The sequence below is a fragment of the Mirounga angustirostris genome, unplaced genomic scaffold (assembly GCF_029215605.1).
Source record: "Mirounga angustirostris isolate CCGP_5_RB_7025 unplaced genomic scaffold, mMirAng1.0.hap1 SCAF_14, whole genome shotgun sequence".
Lineage (NCBI taxonomy): Eukaryota > Metazoa > Chordata > Mammalia > Carnivora > Phocidae > Mirounga > Mirounga angustirostris.
Window position 1 is genome coordinate 312,119 of NW_026991722.1, and position 27,549 is coordinate 339,667.

The 27,549-nt window shown below is 46.0% G+C and overlaps 1 protein-coding gene and 1 pseudogene across 3 annotated transcripts; one reads left to right on the forward strand and one right to left on the reverse strand.

The window, feature by feature from the left end:
* LOC123852479 (probable 2-ketogluconate reductase) lies at positions 1-27,549 on the reverse strand. Of its 3 annotated transcripts, XM_045886506.3 has the most exons (10): positions 27,464-27,537; positions 14,780-14,909; positions 14,613-14,643; positions 14,282-14,358; positions 12,418-12,514; positions 8,442-8,826; positions 7,487-7,658; positions 5,861-6,039; positions 3,605-3,701; positions 1-331 (listed from the first exon to the last, which is right to left on the reverse strand). In XM_045886506.3, exons 6-10 carry the CDS (start codon positions 8,821-8,823, stop codon positions 175-177), a joined length of 987 nt encoding a protein of 328 aa, XP_045742462.1. In that variant the 5' UTR covers positions 8,824-8,826; positions 12,418-12,514; positions 14,282-14,358; positions 14,613-14,643; positions 14,780-14,909; positions 27,464-27,537; the 3' UTR covers positions 1-174. The 3 variants fall into 3 exon arrangements, with proteins under 3 accessions (XP_045742462.1, XP_064434898.1, XP_045742463.1); XM_064578828.1 differs by lacking the exon at positions 14,613-14,643; XM_045886507.3 differs by lacking the exons at positions 14,282-14,358; positions 14,613-14,643; positions 14,780-14,909 and having other exon boundaries at positions 27,464-27,549.
* On the forward strand, positions 22,536-24,853 carry LOC123852478 (importin subunit alpha-1-like; annotated as a pseudogene).

Below are 27,549 nucleotides of genomic sequence, written 5' to 3' on the forward strand. Positions count from 1 at the left end.
CTCCACTCCCTAGGTGGGGCCTCAAACAGGACCCTGACATCTTCCGACTGAGCCAGCCAGGCCCCCTTTGGCCAAAAGAATATTAAACCAATCTATATAATGGACTCTAGTAAAACACAAAATAAGATTTTTTCCCCATTTAATCTGTCATCGCACTGACCAGCCCACATACGATCATTTAAGTAGCACTTCGTTAGGAATGGGAAGGCCATTGAGAGAAGCCAGGATGCTTTCCACCAGATTCTCCATCATCTGTCGTCTGGCTTGGTGAGTAGCACTTCCAATGTGAGGTGTCAGAGTGATGTTCCTCAACTTCAATAAAGGATGATCTCTGAAATGCAGATTAATTGATGAAAACTGTTCAGCATGGTTTGGTGTCTCTAATTTCACATTCTGGTTTGATACCCTCATGCCGAGAAGGGGAGGCTGTGGGTAGCCTTACAGCATGACCCCACTCATCTAATGCCAGTAAGTGGGGGGCAGCATTTTGGGGGGCGAAACAAGTATCCTAGTCACACCCAGACCATTAGCACACAATGCCATGACATGGGGTGGATTAAACAACACTGGCCCCCAAAACAGAAGAGGCCCTTGGGGATCTGGATGCTAGTCTAGGCATCATGGGACAGGCTGAATGTGCCTTTAATGAGTAGTGGCATTCAGAGGGGAAAGATTAACTGGAGGGGGAGTTCTCTTCCCCAAAGAAGGCAGAGGATGGGAGTCAGCTGGAAAAAGAAGGAAGTGTTAGTGAAGGGGGTCAGGGGGACTCACACAATGATGGTAACCCCAGCAACCAGCACTAGGAAAGGGCAGTGACCTGACCCGGCAGGGCCTCTTGACTGTTTTAATACAAAAGCCAAAGTAAGCATGCAGCAATAAGCCTTCATCCTTTGGGAATATTATGGACCCCAAATCTGTGGAAATTCTCTGGGGGCACTTGTAATTTATATCAATGCACTATGACTGTCCTTGCCCCCAGGGCTGATCAAAGTGAAGACAGAGCCTATAATACCGTTAGCAGGGCAGAAACTACTCAAAAAAACACTTCTGTCCTCCTGCTAGGAAGGAGGTGGGCCCTACTATCTAACAGCACACGCCGGACACCAGTCTCAGTATGAGGTTGTCCCCACGACTCAGAACTCAGAAAAACAGAGTCGTGGCCAATTGTAACAACACCTGTCCAGAGTATTTGGCGTACAGGCAAGACCTGATTTGTTCTGTCATGAAACTGAATTGTACCAGCACAACATTGCAGCACTGGCATTGCTGAGATTTAAGTCACAGGATAACACTGACAAGCTTTGGGAGAGACCCCTGTCCTTGCCCTGTGACTTGTTAGTGAAGCTACCAAAAAGCTCATTCAGCAGACTCGGCAACAGGTGAGCCGTAAGCTTCTAGGTTTCTGAATAAATTGACAACTGTCTAGAATGCTCATGCTTCTTAATTGATACTGACATTCTTTTGTTCTACATTAGTGGTTCTCAAACATTGGGTCTCAGGTACACTCTTCAGGTCAGTATTTTTTTGTTGTTAATTTTTTTTTTTTTTAAGTAGGCTCCACCCCCAATGTGGGGCTTGAATTCACAACCCTGAGGTCAAGAGTCGCGCTCTCTACCAACAGCCAGCCATGCACCCCAGGACCTCTTTACACTCTTTTAAAAAATTTTTAAGATTTTATTTATTTGAGTGAGAGAGAGAGTGCAAGTGAGAGGCAGAGGGAGAAGCAGACTCCCCGCTGAGCAGGGAGCCCCATGCGGGGCTCGATCCCAGAACCCTGGGATCACACCCTGAGCTGAAGACAGACACTTAACCGACTGAGCCACCCAGGTGCCCCTCTTTACACTCTTAAAATTGAGAATCACAAAAAGCATTTGTTTTTATGGGTTGTATCTGTCAACATTTATTGTATTAGAGATTAAAACTAAAAAAAGATTAATACAATAACAGAAGCACACCTTTCATTAGTTGTCAGAGTGATGATGTCATCAGTCTGTACTGAAACATCAGTGAAAAATTATGACTGTACAGACCCCTCAAAGCGTCTCCAGACCACATTCTGAGAAACTATTCTAAATAAACTTGTTTGTGTTTTTTTTTTTTTTTTTTTTTTCAGAAATGTAAGTTCTATGGTCAGTCTTGATAAACTTAAGATACTAAATTTGGTTGTAATATCAAACATCCAGCTGACAGTAATTTGCTTACTAGACAGAAATCAAAGCTGGAGGAATCAAACCTGGCTTAATGAATGACACCAAGATTCAAAATAAATGACAGAATCAAGACTCCAGTCCCAACAGGCTGGATCAATGGGTCAAAACACAAGCATGGAGGGCGCCTGGGTGGCTCAGCTGGTTAAGCGACTGCCTTCGGCTCAGGTCATGATCCTGGAGTCCCTGGATCGAGTCCCACATCGGGCTCCCTGCTCGGCAGGGAGCCTGCTTCTGCCTCTGACCCTCCCCCCTCTCATGTGCTCTCTCTCTCTCATTCTCTCTGTCTCAAATAAATAAATAAATAAAATCTTCAAAACACAAGCATGGAGCGCCTAGGTGGCTCAGTCAGTGGAGTGTCCAACTCTTGATGGAGACCCTGGAGTTGGGGCTCAGCAGGGCATCTATGTGAGACTCTCCCTCACCCTCTGCCCCCCCATGCATGCATGCATGCATGCTCCATGCACCCTCTCTCTCTCTCTCTCAAAAAATACACAGGGGTGCCTGGGTGGCTCAGTCGGTTAAGCGTCTGCCTTCAGCTCAGGTCGTGATCCCAGGGTCCTGGGATTGAGCCCCGCATCGGGCTCCCTGCTCCGCGGGAAGCCTGCTTCTCCCTCTCCCTCTGCATGCCGCTGCCCCTGCTTGTGCTCTCTCTGACAAATAACTAAAATCTTTTAAATAAAAATAAAATGTCCTTAAGACACAGAAGCAAATTACATTAAATAGAAATAAATGTAAAATTCCACGCATATATTTAAAAGACAATTGAGGGAATAATTTCAATTTTTGCTGACTAAAAATGGAATGAACTAAGAATGCAATAGGCCTGCTAGGAATACACACTGCGAAACCAACCTGCGTGGTCAGACCCCAACATGAAGGCTGTGTTCAGGTCTTGAGAGCACATTATCAAAGGACCTCAAAAACTAAAGTGCTAGAAGCATTAATGATGACAAGGTGTCTGGAAATGCTACCATTTCAGCTGTGATCGGGGGACCTGAAGATACTTAACCTCAGACACATGGCGGTTGTTGGACAATACACAAGGTTTGTAAAGAGGACAATGGTCAGGGACTCTGATGCCCCAAGGGCAAATCAGGGTCATTGGCTAAGGCAAGGACTGTTCTGGTTGGATAGGAGCAAGACTGTCCAGTGCAGTCTCCACCCATGGGGGCTGCTGCCCGAAAGCTCAGAGCTCCCTCTGCACGGAGGTGTTGAAACAGACGTCTGGCCATCTGCAGAACCGGACAGGTCACCAGAGGCCTGCTCAGACCCCTCCACGGCTGAGACCCTGCCGGTTTGTGACTTAACACGGCTGCAAAAGCCAAAAACAGTGACTGCTGGAGGAGTGCCCTCCGTGCCTCGAGAGAGATGGCAGTTCTGTCCGGCTTCCTTACCTGGGCAGGGGCTCCGGGTACGTCACATCCAGCGCTGCCCCTTTGATGACCCCAGTCTGAAGAGCCTCCATCAGCGCGTCCTGATCGACTAACAGACCTGAGTCAACGAGACAAGGCCTCTGCGTTACTATGGTCAGGCAGGACCTGGGAAGGACGCTGTTCCAAACACGTCTTGGTCCTGTCAAACGTCTGACAAAGAATGTGTGAGCTTCATTCTGCCAATTCATTATTAGACGTGGCAAGCCTGCCACGTGCCAGGCAGTGCGCTAAGCCCCGCACACACGCTATCTCACTGAATCCTCCAAGAACCTGGCAAAGTCAGCATTCGTTTTACACGTGAGGAACTGAGGTCTGACCCCAGCTCACACAGCTCCTAACAGAGCAACCCAGATCTGAGCTCAGGTTTGTTTAAGCTCTGGCCTGGGCCTCTCACTTTACACACCACCTCCCCAGGTTACAGACACAGCCCCCAGACATTGCAAACACACTTTAAAAACTAAACCACAAGCACAATCCACAACTGTCATTTCAAATACAGAAGAGCAGAAGCTGAGAAGAAAACCCCTTCCTTGAGGCAGAGACTGGCAAGGAGCCGAACTCCAGCATCCTTTCCGCTGACTGATGGAGGGGCGGCCTGCTGGTCAGGACACAGAGCGCCCCTGGTGTGTGGGGGGCTGCTGCTGGAGATGCCTCGTCCCACGCCCTTTCCTGGGCAGGTTTTCCAGAATCTTGAGTATGTTCACCAGCCTCTGACATTACTGAAACTACCTAAGGCACTGGTCCTTCCAGCTCGCCTACAGGGCCTGAATTTTCAGAGAACTCTCAAGCATGTTAGCTCAGCCCTGTGCGGTTTTCTGCTCTTCCGACACCAACTCTTTTTGGGTTCCCGAACCCAATTCCAACATGGGGGGGGACCTCCTCCAAGACCAAGCAATTCTTGGGATAGCAGCAAGGTGTCTGAGACTTCAACTCCATTCTGACACTGTCTGCCTTGGAAATAGCATCTGATCTCACAGGTTAAGGGCTCAGTCCTATAAGACTGCCTCCTGCCCCCGAATTCAGACACCAGTCGGAAATCCCAGGATGTGACTTGTGCTTCTGACCAACTGGCTGCAGATTGGAGGTTCCAGTGACCTCCTCCGTAATTTGCTGCAGCGGCCCACAGAACTCAGGGAAACACGTTTACCTGTTTGTTAAAGGGTATGACAAAGAGTAAGAATCAAGAGCCAGATGAAGAGGTGCACAGGGAGCGGTCTGGGGAAAGGGTGTGGAGCTTCCATGCCCTCTCCCGACAGCCACTCTTCCCAGTCTCCAGGTGTTCACCAATCCGGAAAATTCCGAACCCAGCCCTTTTGGGTTTTTAGGGAGGCTTCTTCGCATAGCCACGATTGATTAAATCATTGACCATTGGCTGACTGAACCTCCAGGCCCTTTCCCCTCCCCAGAGGTCAGGCGTGGGGCCAAAAGTTCCAGCCCTCTGATCACATGGTTGGACCTCCTGGCAGCTTGAGTGAGTGGGTTCCAGAAGTCGCCTTCATTAACAAAAGACACCTTTAGCACTCTCAACACTTGGGAAACGTTGAGGGTTTGGGGAGCAGAGAGCCAGGCACTGTGGATGAAGACCACAGCCGAATGACCAAACCTGTATTTCTTACAAATTACAATCTCAGGTGGCAAGCACTGTTTTCCTCGTTTTACAGATGAGACACATGTGCTGTTGGTAGCCCCAGGTGTCACCGTCCTCTGGCTCTGAACCCCACAAAGGTGCATGGCCTGGATGTTTGACAGCAAGCAGCACTGATCCTCAGATTCTTTATAAATGCCACACCAACCAACCCACAACACATGCAACTACGTCCTGTATATAAACACAAAGCACTACAAAAATAAGTTACTTACTTTTTAAAGTGAAGGCTCAGAAAATTCATCCCCATAAATTTTGCTTAATTACACCTGGAAGACCAAACTATAATGCCCCTACCCCAAGTAGATGCCCAAATTGGGCTGTGAAAGCCCCATATTGTAACATTCTCATCCTTTTTGTTATTAATTTGAGTTTCAAAGTGATGTGAAAACAAAAATCAGAAGTATCTCTAAACAGGAAGTAGACTCCCTCGAACTCAGCATCCCCATCTCAGTGGACTTTTGGACGCCACAGCCATTGGGAGAAAGGCAGATCAGAGGAGCTGCATGGCCGGGGCGTTTCCTCCCGCATGACTGTCCAGCCCCCGGGCCCACACTCCGTGGAGACAGTACCTCTGCCGATGTTGATGAGAATGGCCGTGGGCTTCATCAGACTCAGCTCCCTCTTCCCAATCAGCCTCTGGGTCTGGGGTGTCAGGCTCACAGCCAACAGCACGAAGTCTGATCGCTGAAGCAGGTCATCCAGACTCTCACAGTAAGTGGCACCAACAGCTTCCTCCTCCTCTAATTTCCTATGAAGGAACAAGGAAGAAAAACCACGTTCTCCAATCAGAAATTCATCACATTGCCCCAGGAAGGAGGTTCTGAGGGGAGCCAAGGGCGTGGTCTGTCACCACTGGCTCCAGGACCCATGGGAACCCCGTGGGCACCTCTGGGTTCTCGGAGGGGAGGCCTCAGGGTCTGTGGGAGTTCACACCAGACTGAGGCTCCTTGAGGCCAGGAGCTTCTTGTCACTTGAACCCCCAGAGCCTGGTACAAGTCCGACAGTGCACCAGACATACGCTCAGCGACCACAGAACATTACTGAAAGGAAGTAGGTTCCACTCAAGTCACAGCACGAGCATGTACTTCTGTGACCACAGAGCATCACTAATGTGGGCAAACACATCCAGGTTTCCAGAAAACACACAAACAGAACAGGAAAGGGCCTAGGAATGCTGCTTATCACGCAGAAACCAAGGATCCCAGAGTCTGAAGCAGGCAGACTTTTGTGTTTTGTTTTGGTTCAATCCTAATTCCTGCTTGGGCCACCCCAAACAGCTGGTTATTCAGCAGAGGTTCCAAGATCCTAGAGGTCACAGCATCCTAGGCAGCCGCCACGGCTCTACAAATATGGAATTCCAAATTACACAAATTCTCTCCTAACATGTGTTTGGGTCAGTGGACAGCCCCGAGGAAGGACGAACACCGTGCCCACATCACACACTTTGTCCTGCAAGAAGCCTGGCCTCTGTGTGTGTGTGTGTTCATCACAAGGAAAGTTGTCACACCTAAGTCTCTTCACTGTCCATAGTGCAAACACTGACTGAAAAGACAATCTCCCAGCTCACCATGTCTCCAAGAGTTCCTCACCAGCTGGGAATGTGGTCCACAGGCAGTGGGAGGCCCCTGAAAGGCTGTAAACAATGGCCATCATCTGGCTGGTTTGCAAGGAGGGCTGGAGGTTCAAGAGCAGAAGTGAGCAGTCCCGTAGGAGAAATATGTATTTCAGGTGAGAAAGGACGGGGCCTGAGCCAGTGGCATAGATGAAGTGAGAGAGAATAGGCAGGTCTGAAGGCTGTTTGGAGACGGAGCCAACAAGCCTGGGCACTGGGCTGAGGGAGAGCCTGCACACTTAAGGACGCGGGTCCCTCGCTGAGAGCCAACACGTCCGTCAGTATTAAAGGGACCAGTCAAGTTGCTCAGTGGGTATGGACAGCTTCTCCCTTTCACTTTAGAAATTTAAAAAATACAATTGTGAGTTAAAATCTCTTCTGGTGAATGTTTTTAATAAAAAAAGTCTCAGCCACATTCCTAGGTAATCACCATCGCTTTCTTGACCATCATCCTTATTTTTTGGAGAGAAAGAGCAGGGGAGTCTTATGAAAAACGGGGGGATCCTATATCCAAGCCATATTGAAGGCCGTAACGGTACGAGTTCTGCTCAGTTAATTTCAGGTCCATTTTCTGAATGTTTACCTGCGTCTCCTGTTGTGATACAGAACCTTCATTTCGAATGCTTTGGCTCTCTGAGCAATCTTATAACCAATGCTGCCCATGCCAATGAGTCCCAGAGTGGCCCCCGTCACCTCTTGACCCATCCAATTTGTAGAAAATTTCTCTGTATCTGGTGCACTGGCCAACATATGACCTAAAATATAAAAGGTACAGAGTGAGTGGTGGGGATGGCACCACACACAGAAGCCCACACCCTCCCTGGGGCCTTCTGACTCCACAGCGCTCACACCTCTCTGACCACAGACAAAGGTTTCTGTAAGGGCTGAAGGGGGGGACAAACGGCAATTTCCTCGTAACAAAACCAGAGCATCCTGGTAGAAAGCTTTAAAACACCAGCTTCTTTTACATTAAGGAAGGCCTTCTGGTTAAAATTTGTTGGTGTTGTTATGTGTGTGTGCATGCACATGAACCACAGCCAGACCAGAAAGAGCCTGGTTCTCGCTTCCCCTTTCCTCAGGTGTCTTCGTACCCAAGTCCACCGGGAGGGAGAGGGAAGGGCTGAACTGCTCCGCTGCCCTTCAGGGGGCCCTCCCAGAGATGTCCAGGGTGTGCAGAGGTCCTGCCTTCTTACTCGGAGGCCTTCACCCCAGCAGAGACTGCTGACTAACCAAGGAATGACCCCCAGGGCATTTCCATGGAGATGCTGAAATTACTTCCACCGTCAAGGGAATGAGTGGAAGCTGGTGGGGGGCGGACAGGGCTGCCGTCAGACAGACTGCAGGCCGCCATGTGCCAGGGAGCTGGGCTCGGGCCCTCAATGGGCCCAATTCCCAAGTGCAACAAAGTCCTGGATACAGTGTGAAGAAGTCAGGGCCCAGGAAAGACTTGTTGTTTGAAAACAAAATTACGTTATCATCTCTGCTATCCTCTGTCATCTGCTCTCTTTGGAAAACCAGCATCTCCAATGGCTGTTTACCTTCCACGACCCTGCGAGCGGCCGCCAGCAGTAAAGCCATCCCCATGTCGGCTGTGGGGCTGGACACGGCCTGTGGTGTGTTGGCTACCTTCACACCAAAGCTGGCGATGAGCTTCAGGTCCAGGTGATCGAGACCTACTCCTGCGCTGGCAATTATCTTCAAGGAGGGCAGGCTCCCCAGGAGCTCCTGGTCAATAGCTGGCCTTCCTCCCCAGATATATACAGCTTGGATCTTTGGGCCAAATTGCATTTTATTTTCCAAAAATTCTTGCAAGGTAATGAGATTAAAGTGTTTCTGCAGATCTCCAACATGATCTTCACATATACCATAAGATCCCTCCAATCCAGACACCAACACGCCAGGTAAGTCCTGATCCCCCATGGCCTGCAGGAAGACAAGCACGATTTCTGCTGTCAAAACGTCTTTAAAAGAACAATCAATATGATCCTGTAGCTCCCTGCTACTCCGCCTGTGCTCTTTTAGGGTTCTGAGCACCCGATTTCCAACATGGGGGATCCCCCACTCACAACTCCAAGCAATTCTCAGGATACCAGCTGAGTGTCCCAGTGTCCGAGAATTCAACTCAATTCTGACACTATCTACCCAAAGATAGCATCAGATCCCACACGTTAAGGGCTGAGTCCTCTAAGACTGCCCACCCCACCTTCCGACACCAGTCACAGGCACCAGGCTGCTCCCTGTGCTTCTGACCCACTGGCAGATTGGAGTTTCCAACCACCTCCTCCTTAGGTTCTTCGAACTCGCCAGAGCAGCTCACAGACCTCGGGGGCACTGCCTCGTGCTTCCCAGTTCCTTCAAGGATACGATAAAGGACACGAAGAGTGAGGTGCCAGACAACTGAGTTTCTGTTGTCATGGAGCTTGGGGCCGGCTCATCGTAGAAGAGTTGTTTCCCTAAGCGTGGAAGGTCTCCAGAAAGGACCAAAAAGCTGACCTCTTGGGTTTTTATGGAGGCTTCATTGCGTAGCCAGGATTAATGAAATCATTGGCCACTGGCGGAGTCAACCTGCATCCTCTCCCCAGAGGTCAGGGATGGGGCTGAAACTTCCAACCTCTGATCACAAGGTTGGTCCTCCTGGCAGCCCTCCCCGCCCTGGGGTGGGGTCCCAAAGTCACCTTCATTAAGACCATGTCACCTTTCTGGCTCAGAAGCATTTCCAGGAACCGGATAAAGACCAAATACATCAGGTATATTTTGATCATCTGAACAACCAAATACATATTTCTCATAAATCACTGCAGTTACTCTTTAGATTTTCTAAATTACATCAACACTGGAATTCATTTTATTTCTTGGACAAATCCCTATAATACCTGAGGGCAACAGACCCACCCCTCTGAAGTCACCAATGTCTCCATCACGCCCACTTTCCTCCCTATCCTACTTGGGTCTTTATTTCTACCTTTCAGCAGTGGTGGCAGCCTCTCAGACGGCCTCCAAAGATCTCCCTCCTGCCAACCACATCTTTGCGTGACCCCAACCCTGGTGCTTCAGGTAAAGAGAAGACAGCAGAAGCAATGGGAGGTCACCATGTGGGCTCTCTTTCTCCCATTCCTGGGGGAGGCCAGGGCCATGCTGGGAGACATCCCTGTGCAGACGCCCATGTGAGTGAACTTGGAAGCAGATCTAAGAGGCCTGCCAACAGCCTGGTGAGCAGGGAGGTGACCACAGCCCTGGCCAACCCTCCATTAATGTTTCATAAGATCGTGGGCCAGAACCACCTGGGTAAGCCACTCCTGGATTCCTGACCCAAAAACCTGGGAGGTCATAGAGTTTGTTTTTACAGCCACTGAAATTTAGGTAATTTGTTATATATGCAGCAGTAACTAATTAGACCATTTTTTACTGTGAAAATAAAAGATAGGTTATTATCTGCCAAATGGATTAAATAAAGTTTTATGATCCTTGTTCCTTTTTTTTATTTTTTATTTTATTTATTTATTTATTTATTTGAGAGAGAGAGAGCGAGAGAGAAACAGCATGAGAGGGGATAGGATCAGAGGGAGAAGCAGGCTCCCCGCTGAGCCGGGAGCCCGATGTGGGACTCGATCCCAGGACTCCGGGATCATGACCTGAGCCGAAGGCAGTCGCTTAACCAACTGAGCCACCCAGGCGCCCTATGATCCTTGTTCCTAACTAAAGATATTTTTAATATTTTATAACTTTCCTCCACAAGGAAAACAAAGCAGGATTAGGTCTAGACAAGTTGGGCTCTGGGTTCAGACCAACCGCTCTGCTGGGCTGGGCTTTTCTCTGAAACTCACTTTCCTCAAACATAAAAGGAGGGCAACACACAGCCTTGCTGGTGGCCCCAACCACGAGAGAACATGTAGAGCCTGGAGAATCAACTGTAAGCTTTCAACAAACGGAAGTTACTAACATTTCAACCTGAACAATGTAGACATTTACCCAAGTCTCTAAAAATTAACAGACTACACCAAAAAGGGAGATTGAATTCATAAAACACAGCATAATTTCTTTTTTTTTAATAAGATTTTTAAAAAATTTTATTTGAGAGAGAGCACGCACAAGCAGGGGAGAGGGGCAGAGGGAAAGTGAGAAGCAAACTCCCCACTGAGCAGGGAGCTCAATGAGGGGCTTGATCCCAGGACCCTGGGATCATGACCTGAGCCGAAGGCAGATGCTTAACCAACTGAGCTACCCAGGCACCCCCACAGTAGAATTTCTTAAAATCCTATTTTCTCATGTATCTTTCTCCCTTAACATTGGACAGATGGGCCCAATACCCCCCAAATTGTCCTCACTTCCCCAATGTGCAAGATTCGCCTCAAATCCACACCGCCAGCTTTGATCTTCTCTACAACCCCTGTCAAAGCCCATTGTCTCGCTACCAGCAGTCCTGCTCCCTCCATGAGTCCAAAACCAAAGTCGTTTGTTCTCGGTCCCCCACACAGACCATGGGCCCAGATTCTGCACAAAAGAGGCTCAGGAAAAAAAAAAAGAGTCTCAGAAAATAGGCTGAAAAACAAGAATTCTCCTTAATGAGGGGTAGGTGGGAATGATCTAATCAGCACTTGACTAGATAAGGGACCTAAAAGGTTAGAATATGCCAAAGGGTTGCCGGATTCCTTGACAATGTTTGGGGTTCAGGGTTACTGAAAACAGCACCATTTTCACCTTTTACGTGTCCTTTCTCCAGTCACCAGGTATCAGCAAATCCAATATAACTTAAAACCAATACTATCGTCTCAAGTACTAGCAAAAACAGGTGCTTTGAGAAATGGCCTGTCAGGGAACGCCTGGGTGGCTCAGTCGGTGAAGCGTCTGCCTTCCGCTCAGGTCATGATCCCAGAGCCTGCTTCTCCCTCTGGCCCTGCCACCCCCCCTGCTTGTGCTCGCACATTCTCTTTCTCTCTGACAAATAAATACAATCTTAAAAAGAGAGAGAGAGAAATGGCCTGGCAGGGCTTGCTAAACACTGAAGAAAAAACTGAATTCATGTAAGGGAGTAAATTATACTAAAATCTGATATGGGTAGCTGAATCTTATCTACTTAAAGCTTAATCTGCCATTACGGGGTGCCTGGGTGGCTCAGTCAGTTAAGCTTCTCCCTCTCCCTGCTACTCCACCTGCTCCTGATCTCTCTCTCTCTCTGTCAAATAAATAAATAAAATGTTTAAAAAATATAAATAAAATAAGGCTTACTCTGCCATTGCCTAGAGCTTAGAAAAATAGTAAATCCCTGTCCAAGTTGATCTTTAGATTCTGGCAGAGTCCCTGAAGCTGCCTTAAGTCCTCTCTCTCCAGGAGGCAGGTATAAATGAGGTCGATTTTCCTTGCTAAATCTTTAGGATTGAGCAATGCAGGTCTGGATGGGTATTAGAATTCTACTTGGCCCACCTGTTCCAAGTAACGCCCAAGGTCACAGCCACACCCATGTCGCAGAGCTTGATTTAGTCGCTGGCCCAGGCGACACCCCTGGGGCACATTTACCTTTTCAAAAGACCGCCGGGGCGCCTCGCTGGCTCAGTGGGTAGTGCAAGCGACTCGATCTCAGGTCAGTTCAAGCCCCAGGTGGGCGTGGAGCATACTTTAAAAAAAAAAAAAAGATAAAAACACCCTAGCCTCCGGAGCACCTACTTCACAGTAAACACCAGGGGTCACGGAGCGCAGCAATCACGCACCTGCTCTCCGCCCCGCCCCAGGCCCCGCCCCAGGCCCGCCCCAGGCCCCGCCCCGGCTCCACCTTCCGAAGGCCCCGCCCACAGGCCCCACCCTCAACCCACCCTTCACTCGGCTCCCAGGATGCCAGACCCACCCCTGAGGCCGCCCGGCCATGCCCTCAGCACAGCAAAAACGGCTTTTTTGGAAGGAATTGAAACTGAAGACAAACAAGCTATGGCAAAAACCATACGCTGGTCCAACAAATTAGGAGAAAGTTGGACAAAGTCCCTTAGACAAAAGCAAGAGTTCAGGGTGACGACAGTTTGCCATCACTTGGGTTGCAGGAAAAGCTGATTTCATCTTTTCCTGCTGGAGCCTGTAACTGATGATTCTTCAGGTTGAGTTCTTCCGTTAGGGTCTCTAATTGACAATTCTTCCTGTAATTGACCTTCCATGGGGGGCGGGGGAGCACCCCCTTCTGGCCTTCCTACTCCATTTTAGTGAAGTTTCCCTTTATTAATTTTCACATTTCTTAGTCAAAAATACTATCTCGGGAGATGTCTGGGCTAATTATGTTTTTTTTAAATAGACTAAATGGTACTAGTAAGACAGGTAATGGGTCGCTTAAAGCCGCGTCTTTAGGAAACTGTCATTGGGTCCTGGCTTCACTTGCCACCTCTACTGTGATGGTTCTCCAGTTTTTACGCCCTCTCTCACGGAACTCTGGAAGCTGCCTAACTACCCTCTCCTCATGGACTCCCTTTGCTATCTTTTTCCCCATACATGGCAGCCTAGGTGATTGAAAAATACATAAAGCTGGTATGTTCACTGCCAGCTAAAGCCCCTTGGCAGCTCACCTTGCTCATATGGTCAAGTCCAAAATCCTGAGCACAGCCTCCGAGGCCCCCATTCCCTGGCCTGCCCACCTCTGCAAACCCCTTGAGTGTTCCTATCGTCAGCTGCATATCTTCTGCCAGGTGCCCCAAACTGCCAGGCTGCTGGCCCTGGACTTGTTCCCAGGTTGCCTGGACCCAAACCCAGCCCTTCCTCTAGTCCTCATTCATCGGGCAGGTCATCCCTTGGGGGGAAGGCTTTTCCGAACTCCCTGCTGAATGTGCTCACCCTGGACTCGCCCCCATAGGACTCCGTCATGGATCCAAGTTAAATGTATGATTTTCTGGTAAGATCAGGCCTTCTGCTAGACCCCGCTCCATGAGGGCAGGGACTCAGACATGTTGAAGTCCATTTCAAGCATTCCTGTCCAGCACACGTATGTGCTCAATAAAGATTTGCTGAATAACTATGGAATGAATGCTATGTGAAGGAAGGAAAGTTTCCCAAAACAGAACTGCCCAGAATGTACAGGCTGAAAGAGGACATGGAGTTTTACTATTTTCCTTTTTCTTTTTTTTTTTTTAAGATTTTATTTATTTGACAGAGAGAGACACAGCGAGAGAGGGAACACAAGCAGGGGGAGTGGGAGAGGGAGAAGCAGGCTTCCTGCAGAGCAGGGAGCCTGATGCAGGGCTCAATCCTAAGACCCTGGGATCATGACCCAAGCCGAAGGCAGATGCTTAACAACTGAGCCACCCAGGCACCTGGAGTTTTACTATTTCTATCTCAAGATCATAACAAAGCTCTTAAGCCAGGATTGACTTGCAAAAAATGAAATTACCAGTATCCAAATACCCACCCTAAATGCTCTATCAACTTCAGTCCAGCAAGAATCCAAACTGCCCCACAATCCCTGCTGTGTTCAGTTGGAAGTCACTATAGTAAAAAAAAAAAATAAGAATTTGATAAAACCGGCTTTAACTTTATTACTAAATGCACACAAGAGTATTTATAACATGTGTGAGTTATAAAAATAGTAATAAAATGAACCCGTTATGTGTTATATATATGTATATATTCCTTAGTATATTAAGAAATATACCATTCCCGTTACTTTTGAAGTTTTTTGTGTCACTCCCCGTGGCTCCAGAGGTAACCCCTACTTTGAATTTAGTGATATACAGGCATACCTCGGAGATACTGCGGGTTTGGTTCCAAGCCCTGCAATAAAGCAAGTATCACAATAAAGCAAGTCAAGTGATTTTTTTTGTTTCCTAGTGCATATAAAAATTATGTTTACACCATACTGTAGTCTATTAACTATGCAAGAGCATTGTGTGTAAAAAAATGTACATACCTTAATTTTAAAATACTTTATTCCAAAAAATGTTAACCACCACCTGGGCTGTGAGTTGTAATCTTTTTGCTGGTGGAGGGTCTTGCCCCGATGTTGGTGGCTGCTGAAGGCTGGGTGGCCATGGCAATTTCTTAAAACAAGACAACAATGAAGTTTGCCACATCAATTGGCTATTCCTTTCACAAACAATTTCTTTGTGGCACTCGAAGCTATTTGATAGCATTTTACCCACAGCAGAACTTCTTTCAAAATTGGAGTCAACCCTCTCAAACCCTACAGTCTTATCAACTAAACGTATGTAATATTCTAAATCCTTTGTTGTCATTTCAACAATTTTCACAGCATCTTCACCAGGAGTAGATTCCATCTCGAAAAACCCATTTCTTTGCTCATCTATAAGAAGCAACTTCCTGGAGTGCCTGGGTGGCTTTCGGTTAAGCATCCAACTCTTGATTTCGACTCAGGCCATGATCTGGGGTTGGTGGATGGAGCCCCACACTGGGCTCTGCACTCAGTGCTCTCTCTCCCTCTGCCCCTGCTCCTCTCCCCTACTGCTCATGGGTGTGTGCTCTCTCCCTAAAAAAGAAAAAAGCAGCAGCAACTCCCCACCCATTCAAGTTTTATCATGAGACCGCAATTCAGTCCCATCTTCAGGCTCACTTCTAACTCTAGTTCTCTTGCTATTTACACCACATCTGCAGTGACTTCCTCCACTGACGTCCTGAACTCCTCAAACTCAACCATGAGGGCTGGAATCAACATCTTCAAAACTCCTGTTAATGTTGATATTTTGACCTCTTCCCTAAATTTTAATTCCAGGGCTGTCTGGGTGGCTCAGTCGGTTAAGCCACCAACTCTTGGTTTTGGCTGAGGCCATGATCCCAAGGTCATGAGATCAAGCCGCACATCGGGCTCCTCACTCAGCAGGGAGATGGCTTGAGATTCTCTCCCTCCCTCCTTCTATATGCTTCCCCCCACCCAGCAAGCACACGCACTCTCTCTCTAAAAATAAATATATATATATTTAAAAATGTTAATTCCACTATAGTTAGCATACAGTGTTAGTTTCAGGTGTACAATATAGTGATCTCAACAGTTCTTTATATTACTCAGCACTCATCAAGTGTACTCTTGATCCCCATCACCTATTTCACCCATCCCCCACCCACCTCCCCTCTGGTGACCATCAGTGTGTTCTCTATAGTTAAGAATGTTTTGGGAATGGGGCACCCGGGTGGCTCAGTCATTAAGCATCTGCCTTCGGCTCAGGTCATAATCCCAGGGTCCTGGGATCGAGCCCCACATCGGGCTCCCTGCTCAGCAGGAAGCCTGCTTCTCCCTCTCCCACTCACCCTGCTTGTGTTCCTGTTCTCGCTCTCTCTCTGTCAAATAAATAAATAAAATCTTAAAAAAAAAAAAAGAATGTTTTGGGGCTCCTGACTGGCTCAGTTGGAAGAGCATGTGACTCTTGACCTCCAGGTTATAACTTTGAGCCTCACGTTGGGTATAGAGATTACTTAAATAAATGAACTTAAAAAAAAAAAAAAGAGCATTTTTTGGGTTGTCTCTTCCCCCCCCTTTTTTTTTTAAGATTTTATTTATTTGAGAGAGAATGAGAGAGACAGAGAGAGCACGAGCAGGGGGAGGGACAGAAGCAGACTCCCCACTAAGCAAGGAGCCTGATGCGGAGCCCAATCCCAGGACCCCAGGACCCCTGAGCCGAAGGCAGATGCCCAACTGACTGAGCCACCCAGGTGCCCTACCCCCTTTGTTTCTTATGTTCTACATATGAGTGAAGTTATACGGTATTTGTCTTTCTCTGGTTTATTTCACTTAGCATCATACTCTCTAGATCCATCCATGTTGTTGCAAATGGCAATATTTTAATGGCTTTTTAATGGCTGAATAACATTCCATTGTGTATATATCACATCTTCTTTATCTATTCACCTATTAATGGACACTGGGCTGCTTCTGTAGTTTGGCTATTATAGATAATGCTGCAATAAACATAAGAGTGCATATATCCCTTTGAATTTGTTTTCATATTCTTTGGGTAAATACCCAGTAGTGTGATTCCTAGATCATTGAGTATTTCTATTTTTAATTTCTTGAGAAACCTCCATACTGTCTTACAGAGTGGCTACACCAGTTTGCATTCCCACCAACAGTACATGAGGGTTCCTCTTTCTCCACATCCTTGTCAACACTTGCTGTTCTTTGTCTTCCTGAGTTTAGCCATTCTGACAGGTGTGAGGTAACATCTCATTGTGGTTTTGATTTGCATTTCCCTGATGATGAGTGATACTGAGTATCTGTTCATGTGTCTGTTGGCCCTCTGTTTGTCTTCTTTGGAGAAATGTCTGTTCATGTCTTCTGCCCATTTTTAAATTGGATTATTTGGGTTTTCTTGGTATTGAGTTATATAAGTTCTTTACGTATTTTGGATACTAACCCTTTGTTGGATATGTCATTTGCAAATATTTTCTCCCATTCAATAGGTTGCCTTTTAGTTTCGTTGGTCATTTCCTTTGCTGTGCAGCTTTTTATTTTATTTAAATTCAATTACTTAACATATAGTCTATTATTAGTTTCAGGGGTAGAGTTCAGTGATTCATCAGTTGCATATGACACCCAGTGCTCACTACATCATGTGCCCTCCTTAATGCCCATCCCTCCAGCAATCCTCAATTTGTTCCCTATAGTTAAGAGTCTCTTATGGTTTGTCTCCTCTCTAATTTCATCTTATTTTTTCCCCCTCTGTTCCCCTATGATCCTCTGTTTTGTTTCTGAAGTTTTTTATTTTTATGTAGTCCCAATAGTTTATTTTTGCTTGTGTTTCTCTTGCCTCAGGAGACATATCTAGAAAGATGTTGCTATGACCAATACAGAAATTACTGTCTGTGCTCTCTTCTAGGATTTTTATAGTTTCAGGTCTCACATTTAGGTCCTTAATCCATTTTGAGTTTATTTTTGTGTATGGTGGTCCAGTTTTCCCAACACCATTTTTTGAAGAGACTGTCTTTTTCCCATTGCATAGTCTTTCCTCCTTTGTTGAAGATTAATTGACCTTGTAAGTATGGGTTTATTTCTGGACTTTATTCTGTTCCATTGATCTATGTGTCTATTTTTGTGCCAGTAACATACTGTTTTGATTACTACAGTTTTGTAACATAACTTGAAGTCTGGAATTGTGATATCTCTGGTTTTGTTTTTGTTTTTCTTTTTCTTTTTTTTAAGATTTTATTTATTTATTTGAGAGAGAGAATGAGAGAGAGAGAGCATGAGGGGGGGAGGGTCAGAGGGAGAAGCAGACTCCCCACTGAGCAGGGAGCCCGATGTGGGACTCGATCCTGGGCCTCCAGGATCATGACCTGAGCTGAAGGCAGTCGCTTAACCAACTGAGCCACCCAGGCGCCCCTCGTTTTTCTTTTTCAAGACTGCTTTGGTTATTTGGGGTCTTTTGTGGTTCCAAACAAATTTTAGGATTGTTTGTTCTAGTTCTGTGAAAAATGCTGTTGGTAGTTTGATAGGGATTGCATTAAATCTGTAGATTGCCTTGGGTAGTATAGACATTTAGTAATATTTTTTCTTCCAATCCATGAGCATGGAATATCTTTCCATTTTTGTGTATCATCTTCAATTTCTTTTACTAAGGTTTTATAGTTTTCAGAGTACAGGTCTTTTGAGAAACCTCCTAGGTTTTTTATTTCTAGGTATTTTACTATTTTCGGGAATCACAAATGATCTTAATGGCATCTAGAATAGTGAATCCTTGGAGCGCCTGGGTGGCTCATTCAGTTGAGTGTCCGACTTGGTTTTTGCTCAGGTCATGATCTCAGGGTCATGCGATTGAGCCCTACACCAGGCTCTGTGCTTGGCACGGAGTCTGCTTGAGATTCTTTCCCTCTCCATCTCGCTCCCCCTCTGTTCCTCCCCCAGCTTGTGCTCTCTCTCTAAAATTAATTTAAAAAAAAATTTTTTTTTTTTAGATTTTATTTATTTGACAGAGAGAGACACAGCGAGAGAGGGAACACAAGCAGGGGGAGTGGGAGAGGGAGAAGCAGGCTTCCCGCTGAGCAGGGAGCCCGATGCGGGGCTCGATCCCAGGACCCTGGGATCATGACCTGAGCTGAAGGCAGACGCTTAACGACTGAGCCACCCAGGCGCCCCTAAAATAAATAAAATCTTTAGAATACTGAATCCTTTCCAGAAGATTTTCTTTTTTTTTTCTTAAGAGTTTAAATTTTTTTTTTTAAGATTTTATTTATTTATTTGAGACAGAGAGAATGAGAGACAGAGAGCATGAGAGGGAGAAGTAGACTCCCTGCCGAGCAGGGAGCCTGACGTGGGACTCGATCCCGGGACTCCAGGATCATGACCTGAGCCGAAGGCAGTCGCTTAACCAGCTGAGCCACCCAGGCGCCCTCCAGAAGATTTTCAATTTCCTTTGCCCACATCCATCAGGAGAATCACTATCTATGGCAGATATAGCCCTACAAAATGTATTTAATAAGATCTGAAAGTTGAAATCACTCCTTGATCTCTGGTCTACAGAATGGATGTTGTGTTAACAGTCATGAAAATAACACTAATCTCGTTGCACATATCCATCCGAGCTCTTGGGTGATCAGGGGTACTGTCAATGAGCAACAACATTTTAAAAGGAATCTTTTTTTTCTGAGGGGTAGGTTTCAACAGTGGGTTTAAAATATTCGGTAAACCATGTTGTAAACAGATGTGCTGTTATCCAGGCTTTGTTATTGCATTTCTAGAGCATAGGCCCAGTAGATCTAGCTTAAGGGCCCTAGGATTTTCAGAATGGTCATTGGCTCCAACTTAAGGTCACCAGGTACTTGAGCCCCTAACCAGAGAGTCAGCCTGTCCTTTGAAGCTTTCAAGTCAGGTACTGACTTCTCTTTTCTAGCTGAGAAAGTCCTAGAGATGGCATCCACTTCCAATAGAACACTGCTTCATCTACATTGAAAATCTGTTGGTTAGTTGTCTCAGCTGGATCTTCTGGAGAACTTTCTGCAGCTTCTACATCAGCACTTACTGCTTCATCTTATACTTGTATGCTATGGAGATGACTTCTCTCCTGAAACCTCATGATCCGACCTCTGCCAGCTTCAGATTTTTCTTCTGCAGCTCCTCACCTCTCTCAGCCTTCATAGAATTGAAGAGAGTTAGGGCCTGGCTCTGGTTTAGGCTTTGGCTTAAGAGAATGCTGTGGCTGGTTTCATTTTCTGTCCAGACCAAACTTTCTCTATATCAGCAATAAAGCTATTTTGCTTTCTTATTGTTTGTGCATTCACTGGAGTAGATCTTTTTAATTTCCTTCAAGAACTTTCCTTTGCATTCACAACTAGGCTGTTTGGTACAAAGAGGCCTAGCTTTTGGCCTATCTCAGCTTTCACCATGCCTTTCTTACTAAGCTTAATCATTTCTAACTTTTTTAATAAAGATTTTAATTATTTACTTGACGGCGAGAGAGCCAGAGAGCAGAAGCAGGGGAAATGGCAGAGGCAGAGGGAGAAACAGGCTTCCTGCTGAGTAGGGAGCCCGATATGGGACTCAATCCCAGGACCCCAGGATCATGACCTGAGCCCAAGGAAGACAGTTAACCAACTGAGCCCCCATTTCTAACTTTTGATTTAAAGTGAGAGTTGTGTGACTCTTCCTTTCCGTTGAACACTTAGAGGCCATTGTGGGTTATTAATTGGCCTAATTTCAATATTGTCTCAGGGAATAGGGAGGCCTGAGGAGAGGGAGAGAAATGGGGAATGGCCAGTGGGTAGAACAGTCAGAATACAGACATTTACATATTAAGTTCACCATCTTACATTGTAACGGAACCCAAGTTCGTCAGTCCAATGAGCAGCAGACAATCACTGAGATATCAAGTATGCAGCAAGGAGAGAGTTTATTTGCGAGGCAGCCAAACAAGGAGATAGGAGGAAAACCCTCCCATCCACCTCCCCAGAGGAGGAGAGTCAGAGAAATTTACACATAAAAACGGTCTGGGTAAAAGTCCACCTGTGGGGCGCCTGGGTGGCTCAGTTGGTTAAGCGACTGCCTTCGGCTCAGGTCATGATCCTGGAGTCCCAGGATCAAGTCCCACATCGGGCTCCCTGCTTGGCGGGGGGTCTGCTTCTCCTTCTGACCCTCTCCCTCTCGTGCTCTCTGTCTCATTCTCTCTCTCTCAAATAAAAAATAAAAAAAAAAGTCCACCTGTGTTTAATCATCTACACCTGCGATTAGTCTCACTGACCCTTGGTTACTGCTTTCAATATGAGCACAGTCGTGGTACCTCAACACGATTACGAAAGTAACATCAGAGATCACTAGTCACAGATCACCATAACAAATATAATAATGAAAACATCTGGAATAGTGCGAGAACTACCAAAATATAAGAGACAGGAAGTGAGCAAATGCTGTTGGAAAAATTGCCACAAACCTTCAACTTCTAAAAAATGCAGTATCTGTGAAGTGCAATAAAATGAGGTGTGCCTACAGATAAAGGATAGAGGTAGAATTAGCCTAAACAATATATGGTTTGGTTTGACATAGTTTTGAATTTTATGTTCAGGAATTATACCTTATGTAGTCTTTGGTGACCTGTTTTTTTCCTAAGCTCATCACTATGTGGAGGCTCAGTCATTCATCTACATAGTGTCAACAAGTACATCTCAGTTTATCTATTTCTCTGCAGTTGGATAATTGCATTTCTCTTAGTATAAATAAGGTTGAGCATTGGCCATGTTCACAGAGAACATGCTCTATATATTTGAGGGTTTCTCCCAAGAGTTCAGCTCTGGTCCCTTTAGCAGGCCTGGACATAGGGATTTCTGCAGCTAAGCAAACTTAGTCCTGGGTGATAGGTTCTTTCCCTTCCTGACCATACCCCACCCAGAGGGAGGGGTCCTTTCGGAACTCCTTTGCTTGGCTTGAGGTGGGGTGGAAACACCCCTTTCCTCTCCAAAGGGAAGAAAATGAAAATGGAAATACACAGCACTCCACAATTTCCTCCAAAGAAATGATGTCACATTGTTCCCCAACATATTTCTTCACCTCCTCTTATATATCCTTAAGATCAACGGACAAAGAATGTGTAAACTATTCTTTCCTCTGCAAAATCTGGAGGAAGCTGCTCTGGTTTCTTGCTTTGAAACATGTAAGCATTTTATTTTTTACTTTTATTTTTATTTATTTATTTATTCATTTATTTATTTTTAAAGATTTTATTTATTTATTTGAGAGAGAGAATGAGAGAGACAGAGAGCACATGAGAGGGGGGAAGGTCAGAGGGAGAAACAGACGCCCCGCTGAGCAGGGAGCCCGATGCGGGACTCGATCCCGAGACTCCAGGATCATGACCTGAGCCGAAGGCAGTCGCTTAACCAACTGAGCCACCCAGGCGCCCTACTTTTATTTTTTTTTAAGATTTATTTATTTGAGAGAAAGAGAGCAGGTGCGCACGTGAGCAGGGGGAGGGACAAAGGGAGAGGGAGAGAGAACCTCAAGCAGACTCCCCACTAAGCATGGAGCCCCACTTGGGGCTCAATCTCACAACCCTAAGATCATGACCTGAGCTGAAATCAAGAGTCAGGCACTTAACCGACTGAGCCCCCCAAGCACCTCTCTCTTGCCACTTCTATTCAATATTGTACTGCATGTCTTAGCCAGGGCAGCTAGGCAAGAAAATAATGAAAAGTATCCAGATTAGAAAAGAAGTAAAACTGTCCCGGGGAAATTTAAATCGCGCCGGCCGGCTGCACGAGCCACACCGTCTTTGGGGTGATCCGTGGTGGACGTTTTGAGGGCAGCTGTCCCGCAGCCTGCGCACCCCGGACCGCCTCCTGTGGAAGCCTGAGCCGGCCGTGTAGCTTTCTCCCTTTGTCTCATAACCATGTCCACCAACGAGAATGCTAATTCACCAGCTGCCCGCCTTAACAGATTCAAGAACAAGGGGAAAGACAGTACAGAAATGAGGCGGCGCCGAATAGAAGTTAATGTGGAGATGAGGAAAGCTAAGAAGGATGACCAGATGCTGAAAAGGAGAAACGTAAGCTCATTTCCTGATGAGGCTACCTCTCCACTGCAGGAAAACCACAACAACCAGGGCACTGTAAATTGGTCTGTTGATGACATTGTCAAAGGCATAAATAGCAACAATTTGGAAAGCCAGCTCCAGGCTACTCAAGCTGCTAGGAAACTGCTTTCTAGGGAAAAACAGCCCCCCATAGACAACATAATCCGGGCTGGTTTGATTCCAAAGTTTGTGTCCTTCTTGGGCAGAACTGGATTGTAGTCCCATTCAGTTTGAATCTGCCTGGGCTCTCACTAACATTGCTTCTGGGACGTCAGAACAGACCAAGGCTGTGGTAGATGGAGGTGCTATCCCAGCATTCATTTCTCTGTTGGCATCTTCCCATGCCCACATCAGTGAACAAGCTGTATGGGCTCTAGGAAACATTACAGGTGATGGGTCAGTTTTATGAGACTTGGTTATCAAGGACAATGCAGGTGACCCACTATTGGCTCTCCTTGCAGTTCCTGATATGTCATCTTTAGCATGTGGTTACTTACGTAACCTTACCTGGACACTTTCAAAGCTTTGTCCCAACAAGAATCCTGCACCCCCATTAGATGCTGTTGAGCAGATTCTTCCTACCTTAGTTTGTCTCCTGCATCATGATGATCCAGAAGTACCGGCAGATACCTGCTGGGCCATTTCCTACCTTACTGATGGTCCAAATGAATGGATTGAAATGGTGTGAAAACAGGAGTTGTGCCCCAGCTTGTGAAGCTTCTAGGAGCTACTGAATTGCCCATTGTGACTCCTGCGCTAAGAGCCATAGGAAATATTGTCACTGAGACAGATGAACAGACTCAGGTTGTAATAGATGCAGGAGCACCTGCTGTTTTTCCCAGCTTCCTAACGAACCCCAAAACTCATATTCAGAAGGAAGCTACGTGGACAATGTCAAACATCACAGCTGGTCGCCAGGACCAGATACAGCAAGTTGTGAATCATGGATTAGTCCCATTCCTCATTGGTGTTCTCTCTAAGGCAGACTTTAAGACACAAAAGGAAGCTGTCTGGGCTGTGACCAACTATACAAGTGGTGGGACAGCTGACCAGATTGTATACCTCGTTCATTGTGGCATAATAGAACCATTGATGAACCTCTTAAAAGCAAAAGACACCAAAATTATTCTGGTTATTCTGGATGCCATTTCAAACATCTTTCAGGCTGCTGAGAAACTAGGTGAAACTGAGAAACTTAGTATAATGATTGAAGAACGTGGAGGTTTGGACAAAATTGAAGCTCTACAAAACCATGAAAATGAGTCTGTGTACAAAGCTTCATTAAACTTGATTGAGAAGTATTTCTCTGTAGAGGAAGAGGAAGATCAGAATGTCGTGCCAGAAACTACCTCTGAAGGCTATACGTTCCAAGTTCAGGGTGGCACTCCCGAGACCTTTAACTTTTAGATTGTACAGCTGAGGCAGAAAGTTGTTTGTTGTGTACTCTGTTTGGTAGAAGTTTGTCTTACTATTTCTCTACTAAGAACCCTTTTTAAATGTGTTTTGTTATTGTAGCACTTTTTACAACGAAACTACTTGACCAGTTCCAAACTGTACAACCTCTATGAAGCTCCTCCTCTCAATGGGTTTCTTATTTCTATGTGGAATCTCCTCTCTTGCAGTGTCCTGTAAATAAAGATTAAATTCCACTCTTTTCTTTAAAAAAAAGTAAAACTGTCCCTATTTGCACATGACATGATCTTGTACATAGAGAATCCTAGGGAGCCTGGGTGGCTCAGTTGGTTGAGCAGCTGTCTTCAGCTCAGGTCATGATCCTGGGGTCCTGGGATGGAGTCCAGCATTGGGCTCCCTGCTTGGTGGGGAGCCTGCTTCTCTCTCTCCCTCTGCCCCTCACCCTGCATGTGCACTCGCTCTCTTTCTCTCTCTCTGACAAATAAATAAATGGATTCTTAAAAAAAAAAAAAAGAATAAAATACTTAGGAATAAATTTAATCTCCTCCCCTAAAAAAAGTGCAAGATGTGAACCCTGGAAAATATAAAAGTTATAGAAATAAAGAAGACCTAAGTAAAGGGAAAGACATCCTATGCCCATAGAAGACTTAACATTAAGATGGCAATACAGTGCTCTCTAAATTGATGTATAGAGTCAGCACAATCCCTATCAAAATCCCAGCTGCCCTTTTTGCAGAAACTGACAAGCTAATCCTAAAGTTCATATGGAAACGCAAGAGACCCAGAATAGCCAAACCAATCATGAAAAGAAATAAAGTTGGGGGACTCGTACTTCCTAATTTCAAGACTTACTACAAAGCTACAATGATCAAGACAGTGTGGTACTGACATAAGGTTAGACATACAAATCAATGGAATAGAATTGACAATCCAGAAATAAATCCTTATATTTGAAGTCCACTGATTTCCAACAAAAGTGCCAAGACAACTTGACAGGGAAAGAATAATCTTCCCAACAAATGGTGCCAGAACAGTGGATATCCACATGGAAAAGAATGAAGTTGGACACCTAACACCAACATACACAAAAGTTAACCCAAAGTGATCATAGACCTAAATGTAAAAGTTAATGGGGGCACCTGGCTGGCTCAGCCCGTGGAGCATGCAACGCTTGATCTCCAGGTCATGAGTTCAAGTGCCACGCTGAGCCTAGAGCTTACTTAAAAAAAAAAAAAAAAAAAGGAGTTAAAACTATAAAACTCTTAGAAGAAAGCAGAAGTAAATATTCACAACCTTGAGTTAGGCAATGCTTTCTTAGATATGACACCAAACGCACAAGCAACAAAAGGAAAAATAAACAGGAACTAATGAAAATTTAAAACTTTTGTGCTGCAAATGATACCAATAAAAAGTGAAAAGTCAATCAACAGAATGGAAAAAATATTTTAAAAACATGTATCTGATGAAAACTCTTAAAACTCAATAATAAAGATAACTAATCCAATTTTTTAAATGGGCAAAGGATATGAACAGACATTTCTCCAAATGGAGAATAAGTATATGAAAAGATGCTCTATAGACCATTATGAAAATACAAGTCAATTATGGAAATACAAGTCAAAATGACAGTTATCACTCCACATCAACCACGAGGCCGTAATAAAAAATACGCAAATAACAAGTAGGCAAAGATGTGGAGAAATCAAACCCCTCACACTTTGCTGTTGGGAATGTTAAAAGGTGCAGCCTAGGGGCACCTGGGGGGCTCAGTAGGTGAAGCGTCTGCTTCTCCCTCTCCTTCTGCCCCTCCCCCTCCACTTGTGCTCTCCCTGGCTCACTCTCTCAAATACATAAAATCTAAAAAAAAAAAAAAAAAAAGTGCAGCCACTTTTAAAAACAGTTTGGCAATTCCACAAAATGTTAAACACAGTTATCATAAGACCCAGGCATTCCACACATATATACCCAGAAAAATGAAAACTTAAATCCATACAAAAACTTACACAGATGTTCGCAGCAGCATTATGCATAATGGTCAGAAAGTGGAAACAGCCAAATGTCAATTAGCTGATGGATAAATAAAATGCATATATCCATATAATGGAATATTAACCAGCAATAAAAAGGACTAAATCCTGATGCCCACTACACTATGAGCTTTAAGATGCTGCTGAAAGAAAGAAGTCGGTCACAGAAGACTCCATCATGTATGCTTCCACTTAGATGAAATGTCTAGTTAGTGGTTACCAGAGGATGAAGGGAAGAAGGGAACTGGGAATTTTTCCAGGATGATGAAAACTTTCTGAAATTAGATTGTAGTGGTGGTTCTGCAACTCTTAAGAAAACCACCTTCACTTAAAGGAGTGAATCTTACAGTATGTACATGATCCTCAAATAAGCTTGTTAACAAAAAAGATGCATCTGGAGGTGGATACGGGTGATGGTTGAATAATAACTTCTATATTATATGTATTTTATACAATAACTTATGCCTTAGCTTGGAGACCCCTTCTGTTGACGAACTGGTTTGACAAGTAAATCAACTGTATACATGTCTGGAAAGCATGATTGCCATGATTAATTTCAGGGGACTTGGTGTGGAGTAAACAGGACAAGTCCTTCTTCATTGATGTCATCCTCTCTGCCCAGCGGTCTTCTGTCCCCAGGTCACAGGGGTCCTCTGTCTCCAGTCCCCCCAATCCCAGGGGTCCTGTGTCCAGTCCCCCTTCCCCCCCAATCCCAGGAATCCTGTGTCCAGTCCCCCCTCTCCCCCAGTCCCAGGGACCCTCTCTGTCCAGTCTCCCCCAGTCCCAGGGACCCTCTCTGTCCAGTCTCCCCCAGTCCCAGGGACCCTCTCTGTCCAGTCTCCCCCAGTCCCAGGGGTCCTCTCTGTCCAGTGTCCCCCTCCGACCCAGCCACAGGGGTCCTCTCTGTCCAGTCCCCCCTCCCCCCCAGTCACAGGGGTCCTCTCCGTCCGGATCCGAACCCCGCCTCGTTGGTCCGCTCAGCCAGCTGCCCCCTCCGCACCCCCGGGTCGCCGTGGCGCCGCGGTGAAGCTGGGTCTCTCCGACGGCCCTGACCGGGACGGACAACAAGTCCGGTAAGGCCGGGCCCCTGGTGACCGCGGCGGCACCTCGGAACACCTACCCCCCCGGGTCCGCGCGGAGACCACCTACCCGCACGCGCACCGCCCCCGCGCTGCCTGGAGCCCAGCCCCTCTGGCGTCACGCCCCTCCCAGCGCCGAGCGCGCTTCCCACGTCG

Excerpts from the sequence above, each read along its gene's own strand:
- LOC123852479 (XM_045886507.3), bottom strand. The coding sequence starts at position 8,823 with ATGGGGGATCAGGACTTACCTGGCGTGTTGGTGTCTGGATTGGAGGGA. Across the intron at positions 7,659-8,441 it reads CGCTCGCAGGGTCGTGGAAG|GTCATATGTTGGCCAGTGCA; the intron begins GTAAACAGCCAT and ends TTTATATTTTAG. Across the intron at positions 332-3,604 it reads TACCCGGAGCCCCTGCCCAG|AGATCATCCTTTATTGAAGT; the intron begins GTAAGGAAGCCG and ends TCTGCATTTCAG.